The 14,281-nt window shown below is 36.1% G+C and overlaps 2 protein-coding genes and 1 long non-coding RNA gene across 3 annotated transcripts; all 3 read left to right on the top strand.

The window, feature by feature from the left end:
- The first annotated feature begins 662 nt into the window (after positions 1–662).
- Positions 663–2,035, top strand: LOC124461961. The gene is made up of 3 exons (XM_047013359.1): positions 663–772; positions 840–1,220; positions 1,281–2,035. Exons 2-3 carry the CDS (start codon positions 1,108–1,110, stop codon positions 1,753–1,755), a joined length of 588 nt encoding a protein of 195 aa, XP_046869315.1. The 5' UTR covers positions 663–772; positions 840–1,107; the 3' UTR covers positions 1,756–2,035.
- A 906-nt stretch (positions 2,036–2,941) lies between these two features.
- Positions 2,942–4,432, top strand: LOC124461960. Its single transcript, XR_006955338.1, has 2 exons — positions 2,942–3,281; positions 3,349–4,432. It is a non-coding gene; the product is annotated as an uncharacterized LOC124461960 (long non-coding RNA).
- Positions 4,433–5,435: 1,003 nt separating this feature from the next.
- Positions 5,436–6,941, top strand: LOC124461959. Its single transcript, XM_047013358.1, has 3 exons — positions 5,436–5,627; positions 5,695–6,076; positions 6,137–6,941. Exons 2-3 carry the CDS (start codon positions 5,835–5,837, stop codon positions 6,672–6,674), a joined length of 780 nt encoding a protein of 259 aa, XP_046869314.1. The 5' UTR covers positions 5,436–5,627; positions 5,695–5,834; the 3' UTR covers positions 6,675–6,941.
- Positions 6,942–14,281: the final 7,340 nt, after the last annotated feature.

Here is a 14,281-nt window from a genome sequence, read left to right as displayed (position 1 = left end):
ACGGCTGGCCAGTAGAGCTGCGCTTTCGTGAAAGCAATGAAAGCAACCAATTGTACGTACATCCCAGCACATATACATATATACAAATGTACATATTTTGAAGCAGCAGCCGCAGTTTTAGCCATAGCCTCCACCTTAAAAGCGCTGCAATTTTATTTGTAAACTAGCAGCTCGTTCTAAGCTGTTGCATTTACTTGTTCAGCATCCACACAGACCTGCAACAAAAAAATAAAAAAAATACTTATACTTTGTAAATTGCTATGTAGGCGAATTCTCTCTTGGCGCCGTTTATTAGACCGCAAAAAGATTTTCGACCAATTTTAATAACTTTTCTTTTCTTAAACTCGTGCTGAGTTTGTCATTGTTTCGTTTGTATGTTCAAATGGTTTTGCTTAAGACGAAAGATACACATTTACTTTGCTTTGCTGTTAAGTTTATTGTTGCATACTTTTCGGCATTTGCATACAGTGCAACCAAGAAATAAAAGAGTTAAGACACGAACTTAAAGCCAACTTGACGAAAGTGTGTGAAAGCTTTTCACTTGCCTACTGTTTAGCTCGTTCAGTTTCGAATCTATCTACGATAGAAATAGTTACAGAATTTTGAGATCTAAGAATGCCTGGGATTTGGCTAAAATTCGATATGACCTGTGTGCACAGCATTTGAATCATTCGACATCGTGTGCTCGTAGTTCACAGTTCATACTAGAAACAATACTGTAACGTTCATAATAATAATGTTGATAATTATCATCAAACAAAAATCTAAGAAAGTAAGTAGTCGTAAGGATATAAATAAATGGTCTTATATAACCAAGTGTCCTTTTTCTGCCTAAGTAGGATGTGGAGTTCAGTGTTTCAATGTATGAAACCATTTTTACTTTGAAAAAAAAGATAGAGAAACGTTTAGGAATTCCTGCCGGACAATGTGACATTTCGTCAACAGACGGAAATATTGCAGACGCCGATCTTATATTGGAAATGTCAGGAGTTCAGGACGGTGCAAATAACGACAGTCGACCGGTTATATCAGTCTATAACGGTAGTAATTTTGTGTGTCGGCTTGTGGTGATCGAAAAGGGCAAAGAAACTGTCGCCGGTAAGCAGCATGTCAGCGCTGGAACAAAGTTCAGATTCCAGCAGTGAATCTATCGAAAAATGTATAAAACCACAGGCTCAGAAACGAAAAATGAATCATGATTTACCTGCGGAGAATAAGAGGTAAGTGTAAGAAATGGGAAAACTCAATATGGTTGAATACGGCATGTTTTTGAATATTAGATATAAGGTGGACCCTACCGTGAGCGAGGAAAGCTCGGAAAACACATCATCAGGGTCCCTGTTCGATGCATGCGGAATGGTCCCATGCGATATTAAATCTCGTGCTTCTAGTTCAGATGAGGAAGATGTTCAGCCAATGAACAAAGAAGCAAGCAATGATGCACCATACGTTGATATTCTCCCGCAAAACAGGCCATTTGTTGTCATCTCGGCGACCGCCTGCAACAACACAGACTTCTGCAGTCTATTGAATGAATTTTCTATAAGCTTTGATGGATACAGAAACGTCGAATGCCTAAAGTTCAATAAAGAAACACCGGTTCAAGAATATAGTGGAAGGCTATATGTTGCGGCAGCAAACGAGAGTACGATGGATTGGGTGCTGGGTGTCATCTGCAAAAAAGATAATTACGAAGCTGTTCCCCTTACGGAATTTTTACATCTCTTACCAGCTCGAGTCATAGTGCCCAAGTAGAAAAATGCTTAAGTAAAATCTTTGAAATGCTCGAACGACAAAATAATGATATACAAACATACAAATGGTCTGTTATCGATAGAAACGATTTGGATCCATGCTCCAACGATAATATTACGAAAGTATGCGTTAATGAAGCGATCGATCTATACATGGACGCTGACAGTATTGAGACTATTAAAAACAGATGCTATCAGTTGAGATATCTTTTCTGGGTAGTCAAATTCATGTTTTGCGAGTAATTGTCAAATTAACATATATTTTATTATATTTCATTATATTTAAAAATGATCATTAAAAAAATGGCTGTGCAAAATGCCTATGAAACCTAGTAATATCTAGTTTTTTTTCTAAGGCCTAAGATTCTCGACAACATGTCAAAATTTTATCTGAATATCTGCCTTTGCTATTCCGCTGGACAATAGGTGAAATAACAATGACAAAAAGCAAAAAACGAGTGCCCATTTTTCGAATGCATTCGAGTCCCACTTAAAATTTTAGTATGTAGTAATAATAATAAAAATAATAATCAAAAATAAATACAATATATTTTAGAGTTCGTCTAGTAGTCAGTGACATTTTATTTTGCAACTGATATTGACAATACTGAAAGGAAGTCCCATTAGGGATACAGTAGATTAGCAAGCAATATATTTTTGCATATTGGAATTTAATTTCATAGTCTAATTAATTTTTTCTAGACTTGTGGCAATTAATTAATCAATTAACTCTTTTTGGTTAGGGTTTGTACATCTATCCCTTCACACCCACTTCGAAATTACGCATTAAATTTTTGGTGTATTGAATATTACATTCTGAATTTCTAGTTTTACTTCACCATTGCTTTTATTTATTATTTATTTGCTTGATTGTTTTTAAATGTCTCAAACTGAGACAATTTAAATTTTCGCCATTGCCCCAATAGTTTAGTATTTAGCACTTTGATGTTTGCATTCAATTTGCCTTCGGTGGTTAATTCAATGATTTACCTAATACAAATGCTAAATGGAATCATATATATATGAGATATTTCCATTGACGTAACATGGCTGGATAGAAACAGTTTTTAACCACAGAGGTTTTTTAAATTTTGTCTACTTTTTTACTTTTAACTATAAGGAACGTGAAACCGAAAGTTAAATCTTGAATGGACTTCTTTTTATGCTTTTTTTTTAAATTAAAACTATTTATATTACAAGAACTTTGAGCTTCCGGATAGAACTAATTCAATTCAATATGCTAAAATATGCCAGGCCAACTAGGATTTTTTAGATAGTACAAATTCACTTTCACTTGCCTACTGTTTGAGTCGTTCAATTTCGTATTTCTATCTACGACAGATACAATTCCAGAATTTTGAGATCCAAGAATGCCTGGGATTTGGCTGAAATTCGACATGCCTTGTTTGCACAGCATTTGAATCATTCGACATCGTGTGCTCGTAGTTCACAGTTCATACTAGAAACAATACAGTCAAGTTTATAATAAAAATGTTGATAATTATCATTAAACAAAAATCTAAGAGAGTAAGTAGTCGTAAGGATATAAATAAATGGTCTTATATAACCAAGTGTCCGTTTTCTGCCTAAGTAGGATGTGCAATTTAGCATTTCCAATTATGAAACCATTTTTAGTTTGAAAAAAAAGATTGAAAAACGTATGGGGATTCCTGCCGCACAATGTGACATTTGGTCAACAGACGGAAATACCGCAGACGCCGATCTTATATTGGAAATGTCAGGAGTTCGGGACGGTGCAAATAACGACAGTCGACCGGTTATATCAGTCTATAACGGTATTAATTTTGTGGGTCGGCTTGTGGTGATCGAAAAGGGCAAAGAGACTGTGTCGCCGGTAAGCAGCAGCTTGTCAGCGCTGGAACAAAGTTCAGATTCCAGCAGTGAATCTATCGAAAAATGTATAAAACCACAGGCTCAGAAACGAAAAATAAATCATGATTTACCTGCGGAGAATAAGAGTCCATGCGATATTAAATCTCGTGCTTCTAGTTAAGATGAGGAAAATGATCAGCCAATGGACAAAGAAGCAAGCAATGATGCACCATTCGTTGATATTCTCCGTGAAAACAGGCCATTTGTTGTTGTCATCTCGGCGTCCGCCTGCAACAACAGAGAAAAGCTTTGCTGGATACAGAAACGTCGGATGCCTAAAGTTCAATAAAGAAACACCTGTTCAAGAATATAGTGGAAGGCTATACGTTGCGGCAGCAAACGAGTACGATGGATTGGGTGCTGGGTGTCATCTGCAAAAAAGATAATTACGAAGCTGTTCCCCTTACGGAATTTCTACATCTCTTACCAGCTCGAGTCATAGTGCCCAAAGTAGAAAAATGCTTAAGTAAAATCTTTGATATGCTCGAACGACAAAATAATGATATACAAACATACAAATGGTCTGTTATCGATAGAAACGATTTGGATCCATGCTCCAACGATAATATTACGAAAGTAGGCGTTAATGAAGCGATCGATCTATACATGGACGCTGACAGTATTGAGACTATTAAAAACAGATGCTATCAGTTGAGATATCTTTTCTGGGTAGTCAAATTCATGTTTTGCGAGTAATTGTCAAATTAACATATATTTTATTATATTTCATTATATTTCAAAATGATCATTAAAAAAATGGCTGTGCAAAATGCCTATGAAGCCTAGTAATATCTAGTTTTTTTTTCTAAGGCCTAAGATTCTCGACAACATGTCGAAATTTTATCTGAATATCTGCCTTTGCTATTCCGCTGGACAATAGGTGAAATAGCAATGACAAAAAGCAAAAAACGAGTGCCCATTTTTCGAATGCATTCGAGTCCCACTTAAAATTTTAGTATGTAGTAATAATAATAAAAATAATAATAAAAAATAAATACAATATATTTTAGAGTTCGTCTAGTAGTCAGTGACATTTTATTTTGCAACTGATATTGACAATACTGAAAGGAAGTCCCATTGGGGATACAGTAGATTAGCAAGCAATATATTTTTGCATATTGGAATTTAATTTCATAGTCTAATTAATTTTTTCTAGACTTGTGGCAATTAATTAATCAATTAACTCTTTTTGGTTAGGGTTTGTACATCTATCCCTTCACACCCACTTCGAAATTACGCATTAAATTTTTGGTGTATTGAATATTACATTCTGAATTTCTAGTTTTACTTCACCATTGCTTTTATTTATTATTTATTTGCTTGATTGTTTTTAAATGTCTCAAACTGAGACAATTTGAATTTTCGCCATTGCCCCAATAGTTTAGTATTTAGCACTTTGATATTTGCATTCAATTTGCCTTCGGTGGTTAATTCAATGATTTACCTAATACAATTGCTAAATGGAATCATATATATATGAGATATTTCCATTGACGTAACATGGCTGGATAGAAACAGTTTTTAACCACAGAGGTTTTTTAAATTTTGTCTACTTTTTTACTTTTAACTATAAGGAACGTGAAACCGAAAGTTAAATCGAATGGACTTCTTTTTATGTTTTTTTTTGTAAATTAAAACTATTTATATTACAAGAACTTTGAGCTTCCGGATAGAACTAATTCAATTCAATATGCTAAAATATGCCAGGCCAACTAGGATTTTTTAGAGAGTACAAATTCACTTTCACTTGCCTACTGTTTGAGTCGTTCAATTTCGTATTTCTATCTACGACAGATACAATTCCAGAATTTTGAGATCCAAGAATGCCTGGGATTTGGCTGAAATTCGACATGCCTTGTTTGCACAGCATTTGAATCATTCGACATCGTGTGCTCGTAGTTCACAGTTCATACTAGAAACAATACAGTCAAGTTTATAATAAAAATGTTGATAATTATCATTAAACAAAAATCTAAGAGAGTAAGTAGTCGTAAGGATATAAATAAATGGTCTTATATAACCAAGTGTCCGTTTTCTGCCTAAGTAGGATGTGCAATTTAGCATTTCCAATTATGAAACCATTTTTAGTTTGAAAAAAAAGATTGAAAAACGTATGGGATTCCTGCCGGACAATGTGACATTTGGTCAACAGACGGAAATACCGCAGACGCCGATCTTATATTGGAAATGTCAGGAGTTCGGGACGGTGCAAATAACGACAGTCGACCGGTTATATCAGTCTATAACGGTATTAATTTTGTGGGTCGGCTTGTGGTGATCGAAAAGGGCAAAGAAACTGTGTCGCCGGTAAGCAGCATGTCAGCGCTGGAACAAAGTTCAGATTCCAGCAGTGAATCTATCGAAAAATGTATAAAACCACAGGCTCAGAAACGAAAAATGAATCATGATTTACCTGCGGAGAATAAGAGGTAAGTGTAAGAAATGGGAAAACTCAATATGGTTGAATACGGCATGTTTTTGAATATTAGATATAAGGTGGACCCTACCGTGAGCGAGGAAAGCTCGGAAAACACATCATCAGGGTCCCTGTTCGATGCATGCGGAATGGTCCCATGCGATATTAAATCTCGTGCTTCTAGTTCAGATGAGGAAGATGATCAGCCAATGAACAAAGAAGCAAGCAATGATGCACCATACGTTGATATTCTCCCGCAAAACAGGCCATTTGTTGTCATCTCGGCGACCGCCTGCAACAACACAGACTTCTGCAGTCTATTGAATGAATTTTCTATAAGCTTTGATGGATACAGAAACGTCGAATGCCTAAAGTTCAATAAAGAAACACCGGTTCAAGAATATAGTGGAAGGCTATATGTTGCGGCAGCAAACGAGAGTACGATGGATTGGGTGCTGGGTGTCATCTGCAAAAAAGATAACTACGAAGCTGTTCCCCTTACGGAATTTCTACATCTCTTACCAGCTCGAGTCATAGTGCCCAAAGTAGAAAAATGCTTAAGTAAAATCTTTGATATGCTCGAACGACAAAATAATGGTATACAAACATAAATGGTCTGTTATCGATAGAAACGATTTGGATCCATGATCCAACGATAATATTACGAAAGTATGCGTTAATGAAGCGATCGATCTATACATGGACGCTGACAGTATTGAGACTATTAAAAACAAATGCTATCAGTTGAGATATCTTTTCTGGGTAGTCAAATTCATGTTTTGCGAGTAATTGTCAAATTAACATATATTTTATTATATTTCATTATATTTCAAAATGATCATTAAAAAAATGGCTGTGCAAAATGCCTATGAAGCCTAGTAATATCTAGTTTTTTTTTCTAAGGCCTAAGATTCTCGACAACATGTCAAAATTTTATCCGAATATCTGCCTTTAACAATGACAATTAACCTAATTCGAGTCCCAATTAAAATTGTAGTATGTAGTAATAATTAATATTGTATTTTAGTGACATTTTATTTTGCAACTGATATTGACAATACTGAAAGGAAGTCCCATTGGGGATACAGTAGATTAGCAAGCAATATATTTTTGCATATTGGAATTTAATTTCATAGTCTAATTAATGTTTTCTAGACTTGTGGCAATTAATTAATCAATTAACTCTTTTTGGTTAGGGTTTGTACATCTATCCCTTCACACCCACTTCGTTCAATTCGTATTTCTATCTACGACAGATACAATTCCAGAATTTTGATTTTAATCGATTAATTAATCACCTCTTTTTGGTTAGGGTTTGTACCTCTATCCCTTTACTCCCGCTTTGAAATTACGCATTCAATTTTTGGTGTATTGAATATTACATTCTGAACAGCCTCTAATTTCTAGTTTTACTTGGCCAATTATTTGATTTATTATTTATTTGCTTGGCTGTTTTTGAATGTCTCAAATAAAGTGAGACAATTTGAATTATTTGAATAGATTCGAGTAGCCTAGTACGTTTCAAAGCTTTGGCATTCAATTCATTGGCTCTCATTTAAAGTAAGTTATGTATTTTATGAGAACTAACAAGTACTTACATTTACACTACATTGCATTATATGGTTATCACTCATTTATTTAAGTTCAATTTTAGTGGACTTCTGTCATTTATTAGAAATAGCAAATACTACTTATTTCTTTGAAAAGAAGTTGTTTTAATTACAAATTCATTAATTGGTCATCAAATCATTCACGCAATATGCACATAACCGACGATGCATTACAACCACTCAAAGACCGTTCGAGCCAATTACCCATCGCTAATTATTTGCGATTGTCGTTGCAATCGATTGAATCGTAAACAACATAGCAATAGTTCATTGAATTGACCAACAGAAGACAAGACAGCAAGACAATAGTCAAAGGGGCAACAGCGAATCAAACGCTCGAGTGACCAAACTGTTTCACAGCTTTGCAGTGGTCAATTAACTTTCAATTAATTATGAAAACAAAATGAAACAAAACTCGTGCTTCCACCAATTATAAATTTGATGCGTGTCTCTTCAGTGTGGGAAAACTTGCTCAAGTGGAAAAAACGATGGCAGCAACAAAAATAATGCAAATGCTTAATAATATTATTAGTCAAGTTCTAGTAGGTAGCTATTATTATTATTTCTTCTTTCTTTTTTTAGTTTGGAAGCTTTCCAAACTTAACTCAACTCGTCTCGACTCTGTTCGGAGCAATTCTGTTGAGACAAGGCCGACGATTTGTCTTTGGCAGGGCAGCTACACCAGACTGATACGATGGAAAAATGAATATCCTTTCAAAATATATGCAATAGAATATTAATAGCAAAAATGAAAGTTTCCAGTAGATAAGTTTTATTTTATTAATTAATTTAGAAAACCTCCATCATTCTGAATTCGCCCCTGTTATTCGAGCTGTAATTGCAGTCCGTCTACGTTCTGCTGACCTGCTTTTTGGCCCAAACTCGTTTTCATTTTGTTCGACATTCTGCCCACAACGCCCTTGCAGGCATCCACTTGGCTTTGACTAACCCCGAGTCGTAGTCTCAGCCGCAACAGCTACAACCAAAGCCGAATTGGGCATTCGGCAACACGATTCTCCTCCTGCTGCTGCTGCTGCTTCCCAGTGGCTGGAGCATGACTGAGTGAACAAGAATTGCATTGCCTGGCGGCTTATGAATTATTGTACATTTTTGTGGTAAGTTTTTGTTGTTGTTGTTTTTCTTTTTAGAATGTGAAATTGGTAACAGGCGATACAGACTTACATACTTGCATGTACGATGTATGCCGATGCTGCACCAGTTTGGCAGCTGCTGTAGCCGAAGCACCTCAATGCACCACCACACAACGGTGGTTCGCTCCCAATCATTTGGACAGGCTTTCGTTTTGAATTTTTCCACTTTGCATAAAAGCAACAGCGTTAGAGAAAATTCTATATATCGATATCATTTAGGTTAAGCTAGAAATTAGAATACTAAAATGTTGTTCTTTAATTTTGAGTATCACTTACTTTTGAATATTTCCCACACATTAAAAGAGAATATTCTCTAATGATCTGTTAGATGACTCACCAAAAGTTTGTATTTTTTGTTGTTTATGTGGTTTTTTGGTCACTTGTCACTGGCATTCGGTGTCACACAGTTGCCCCCTTCTTTTTTGTTGTTGTTCTTGTATATGAGACTTTCAGTGCTGTGCTGATTCCAACAGACGATTTTCCAACTATTTCTCTTGAATTTCGGCAAGGCATAGAGTTTAAGTAGTTTACCTTGTAACTTACCCTTTAAAATGAGTTAGATTAGAGTTTGAGTTGATCAGACTTAAGCTTTTAGATAATTTTTATATTGAATTTTAAGTTTTGCTATTTGATTGATCAAATATATTGAACTGTCTCTAACCCACAATTACCCATAAAGTTTCCCTATAGTTGTATGAGTGAAAGGTATTCTAGAGTCGTTGCTTGACATTTTGTAAAGAAAAACATGAACTTTTGTTGATTAAGCGAACTGCGGCAGCAACAGCCACAATAGAAACAACGGCCAACAGCCAGTGGTCAGTCAATGTTTGCTCAAGCTTGGCAGCTGCCTAAATGAGTTGTTAACATTAATGCGCATTAACTTGGCTTTTGTTTTGGTTTTCGCCAAACATTTGCTGCTGGGGCCCTCACTATGAAAACGATTTGACTCATGCCACACCACAATTTCTTTGACTTTTCACTATAAGGTGCTGGTTGCTGTTGTTGTAGTCGTTGTTGTGGTTTAGGTTGTTGTTTCTGTTACCATTTCACAACTGTTTACTTTCACTGTTGGCCGCTGTCAGGAACAACAACGGAAGACAGCGGGGAGCATTTTGGACAACATTTTGTTCGTTTTTTTCTGGGCTTAAATTACTGCTAGCATTGCGCCGATGCCGGTGCCAATGCCAACTTGTCTTGGCCAGACAACGCTCATAATAATTATTTACACCTATTAACGGGCAGGTCTTTAAAATTCGCTTAGGCAACTGGGTCGCAAATCAATTTCACTTGAAACGAAAGCATTTGTCCGGGTATGATGATGGCCAAACTTGGTCATTTGTCAACACAATCTTGTGTCTTGGCCAATCCTACAATGTTGCTGATATGCATAAGGCGGCCGAGTCAAAATGGATTTCGTTTTCGTCTCTCATCTTTGTCGTTTCGCTTTCACCTGTTGGTATGCCATAAATTATGTAGTCTTAGCCATTGATTTTTCATTGATTTTTTATTTATTAATCTTCCTTTTTTTTTTTTTTTTGTTTGTTTTTTGTTTTGTTTCTTTTAAAGATTTTGTTTTTATGTTTTGTGTTTTTTTTTTTTCTTCATTTTATAATGACATGCATATATGACAGAGAAAAGATTATTATTATTGTTTATAAAAAATCTACATTCTTTGTGTGCTATGATTTGTGATTTGTGTGATCTGAGTGAGTTGGTTGCCCACATCTGCATCTTCTACGCTTTTTGCCGATTTTTATATATTTTGTTTTGTTATATTTCTTTTTTTTTTTTTTTAGTTTTTTTGTTTTTCTCTTGTTGTTGTTGTTGTTGATGTGAAAGTGCCGTACGATTCTGCTTAAAATATTTAAATTAAAGTAGACGACGTGCTGGCGACTTGAGAGTCTTGTGGCTTGAGCGAGCTTTCAAAATGTTTTAAACAAAATATTTTTAAAAATGTGTATTAAAAATATGTTTAAAGCAAATTGCTAGGCGAGTGGGCAGGCTGACAAGGGAGGGCTCAAGTCGCTGGTACATTAAAGTACCACAATAAAATTAAACAAAAAACAAAGCAAAAAAAAAAGAATAACAAAATAAAAAAAAATAGTAAAGCAATACATGATTACAGTGAACTATGGTTACAAAGAACTTGCGTGCGTGCGTTTTTATGTGTGCTTTTTGGAAAGTGGAGCACTAGAAAGTGACAGATGCATAGGCAGAAAGAAAGTGAAATAGAGATAGCCAGATGAAGGTGCACAGAGAGAAATGAGAAAGTTTTGAAGACTTGAAGTGAAAGTGGAAGTTTGAGTTTTTGTGTGAAGAAATAGTTTCAGCAGAGTTTTGGAAAATGAGTTCAGTTTTGTATGTGTATGGAGTGTCTTGCATGGTGCATGTGTTTGTATATGTGTATGTGTGTGTGAGACAACTATGGCAACAACTATGGAAAACTATGGCAAGTTATGGCATGCATATGACCAAAACTATGACTTAAGATAGAGATACACAGATTGAATTAGTTATAAAATGATCGATAGATAGATTTTGAAAACAGTTCGAGAAATAGATTGAGAAATAGTCATAGAGATAGAGAAAGAGTTAGAGCTAGTTCAGTTGAGTTAAAGCTAGTAATAGTAGGCATGCTTGCTTTTACATTGTTGTAATTTAAGACTAGAATTGCATGTGAAGAATATAGATATAGTGCAAGTTACGGTACAGAATAGCATAGCATAAAAGTATATAGTGTTAAGTATAGTTCATTTGATTTGTACGTTTAAACCGGCTGCATGGCAACCGAAAAAGTTTTGGTATAGGCAGTGTGATACATAGAGATGGTAGTGTCAAGGATACAGATTTAGAATGATGCAGATGCAGTGATAGAGATAGAGACAGAGTAGTAATGAATGCATGTGCGTCAGAGAGAAAGAGTTAAAGAGAGAGAGAGAAAGAGATGGTGTGAAACAGATATAGGAAGGCAAGTAAAGCGCTAGAGCAATGTGCTTGATATCCGTTCTGAGGGTTTTGGGTCTGGGGATGAATGGATATACGGGTGCGAGCTTAGAATTAAGGCTGGACGCTTCCGGGAGTCGCCGCCTGGGCTTATGAGTATTTGAAACGTTCTGCATAAGGTACCGACTTCAACTCTCGCTTGGTTATCATTTCTTTTTACAAAAACTTAATTTTATAGCATTTCTACGTTAATTTGCGGAATTACGAAATTGTAAGATAATTCAATTCATTGAGTTGTTTACAAAAACGTAACTTGGCTGTGATTTAGCTTGTTTGTTCTTTGTCTTCTCTCTTTTCGCTACGATGTCGTTTTTTTTTATACCCTTGCAAAAAGGGTATATTAATTTTGGTCAAAAGTGTGCAACGCATAGAAGGAAGCATCTCCGACCATATAAAGTATATATATTCTTGATCAGCACGACGAGACGAGTTCAAATAGCCATGTCCGTCCGACCGGCCGTCCGTCCGTCCGTCCGTCCGTCCGTCCGTCCGTCCGTCCGTCCGTCCGTCTGGATCAACGCAAACTCCTCCTAGACCGTTGAAGCTACAGAGCTGAAATTTTGCATGTAGGCTTGTATATACTGCAGGCGTTGTATATCTCGGATTCAGCCGGATCGGATCACTATATCATATAGCTCCCATACAAATGGCAAAGTCACGAACAGTGACTTTTCTTAACAACTTCGTTATTTTCTGAGCTATTGTCGTGAAATTTAATATTGGTGAGTTAATTTCACATATAAACGACTACGCCAAATTTGATCAAGATCGGGTGACTATATCATATAGCTCCCATAGGAACGATCTTTCGAAAACAGTGACTTTTGTCAATAACTTCGTTACTTTTGCCGCGATTGCTTTCAAATTAAACATTTGTTAGTTTAATATATCTGTTAATGACTGTGCCAAATTTGATAAGGATCGGGTAACTATATCATATAGCTCCCATAGGAACAATCGGTGGAAAACAGTGACTTTGATCAATATCTTCGTTATTTCCTATGTAGGCCGTTCTTTCGGAAACATTAGCCTTTTTAGCTTAAACGTTTTTCCACTTTGATGGCTAAGGATAGGTAAGGAAAGAGTTACCAAAAAAATTGCAAGGGTATACAAACTTTGACGCGGTCGAAGTTAGCCCCGGCCCTCTGGTTTTTTTTTTGTGTTTGTTTGTTTGTTTGTTTGAACATTATTTTGAAAATGATGGTATGTGTTTTGATTCTTTGCTTAACTTTTTGCTTTTCTGCGTTCTGCGTACATAAATAAAATAAATTAAAATAATAAATTAATTAAAACGAACGATAAATAATATGCTGCTCCTCTTCAAGAGTCTCATGCGAGCACTGTGGCTCAAGTCAGTTTGTGATTTTGTTGTGATTGAGTGCTTCATGTTGTAGTTGTTGTTGTTGTTGTTGTTGTTGTAGTGGATGTGGTCAGTAATTCCGGACTTAAGCCTGAGGTTTCTGGGCACCATAGGCCAAATCCTGGGCATCGATGGAACGTCCCCAACCAACATGACCGCTGCTGCCGTATGAAGCGGAAGATGCACCCGCATCGGCACTGTAACCGCTGCCATAAGAGTCATGGCTGGTCGAATGGCTGCTGCTGTGATGGGGATGGGCAACCACCTCAGTGTGTGTGTGTGTGTGTACAGACACAAATGGAAGTGGGTAGGGATGCAAATCTGCCAAAGCGGCTGAATTATTTGACATTTAATTAACTTTTTTTTTCTTTCATTTTGCTCCTGCTCTTTCTCTCTCGTTCAGTCCCTCACCCTGTGCAGAAACATAAGAAACGACACTTTCACTGCATTATCATTGGCCTGCAGACCCCGAGCAGCAGCAACACACACACACACACACACAGACAGTTAAGAGTGCAACGGTTTGCCTGTGAACCGCTTTTTGTTCTATTGTTGTGGCTGTGCTTGGCCACATCAACAGGTTTTTCTTTTTCTGTTGTTTTTCTTTTTGAAAATTAAAAATAAAATTCATAACAGTTCAACAAGTTTTAGCTGCCAGACCATAAAAGACAAAATGTGTGGATATATTCATAACAACAGCAACACTTGCCGAGTTGAGTATACTATATACATAGGTATATATAGTCATATATCCGACTCCAATACCCAATAACATATAAATATTTCGGCCCCTAAAATTCATAACGTTAAAGTAAACATCCGTTTTTATAAACAATTGTCCCCCTCAAAACCAAAGCGTATGAACGCTAATCCATAAAAAATTAACATAAACAATTGAACACTTGAAGTAATAATTGTCCCCCTCAAAACCAAAGCGTATGAACGCTAATCCATAAAAACTAACATAAACAATTGAACACTTGAAATAATAATTGTCCCCCTAACAACCAAAGGCGTGAGAACGCTAACTCAGCAATTAAAATCGGACCAATCAAATCGTCTAAATATCAACCACGCCACCAAAGGGCTCCCAA

This window comes from Drosophila willistoni, unplaced genomic scaffold (assembly GCF_018902025.1).
Source record: "Drosophila willistoni isolate 14030-0811.24 unplaced genomic scaffold, UCI_dwil_1.1 Seg774, whole genome shotgun sequence".
Lineage (NCBI taxonomy): Eukaryota > Metazoa > Arthropoda > Insecta > Diptera > Drosophilidae > Drosophila > Drosophila willistoni.
Note: the sequence above shows the minus strand (reverse complement) of the source record. Positions and strands in the feature narration are given on the sequence as shown.

Coding starts and splice junctions, on each gene's coding strand:
- LOC124461961 (XM_047013359.1), top strand. CDS start 1,108: ATGTCAGCGCTGGAACAAAGTTCAGATTCCAGCAGTGAATCTATCGAA. Junction 1,221..1,280: donor TTACCTGCGGAGAATAAGAG/GTAAGTGTAAGA, acceptor TTTGAATATTAG/ATATAAGGTGGACCCTACCG.
- LOC124461959 (XM_047013358.1), top strand. CDS start 5,835: ATGTCAGGAGTTCGGGACGGTGCAAATAACGACAGTCGACCGGTTATA. Junction 6,077..6,136: donor TTACCTGCGGAGAATAAGAG/GTAAGTGTAAGA, acceptor TTTGAATATTAG/ATATAAGGTGGACCCTACCG.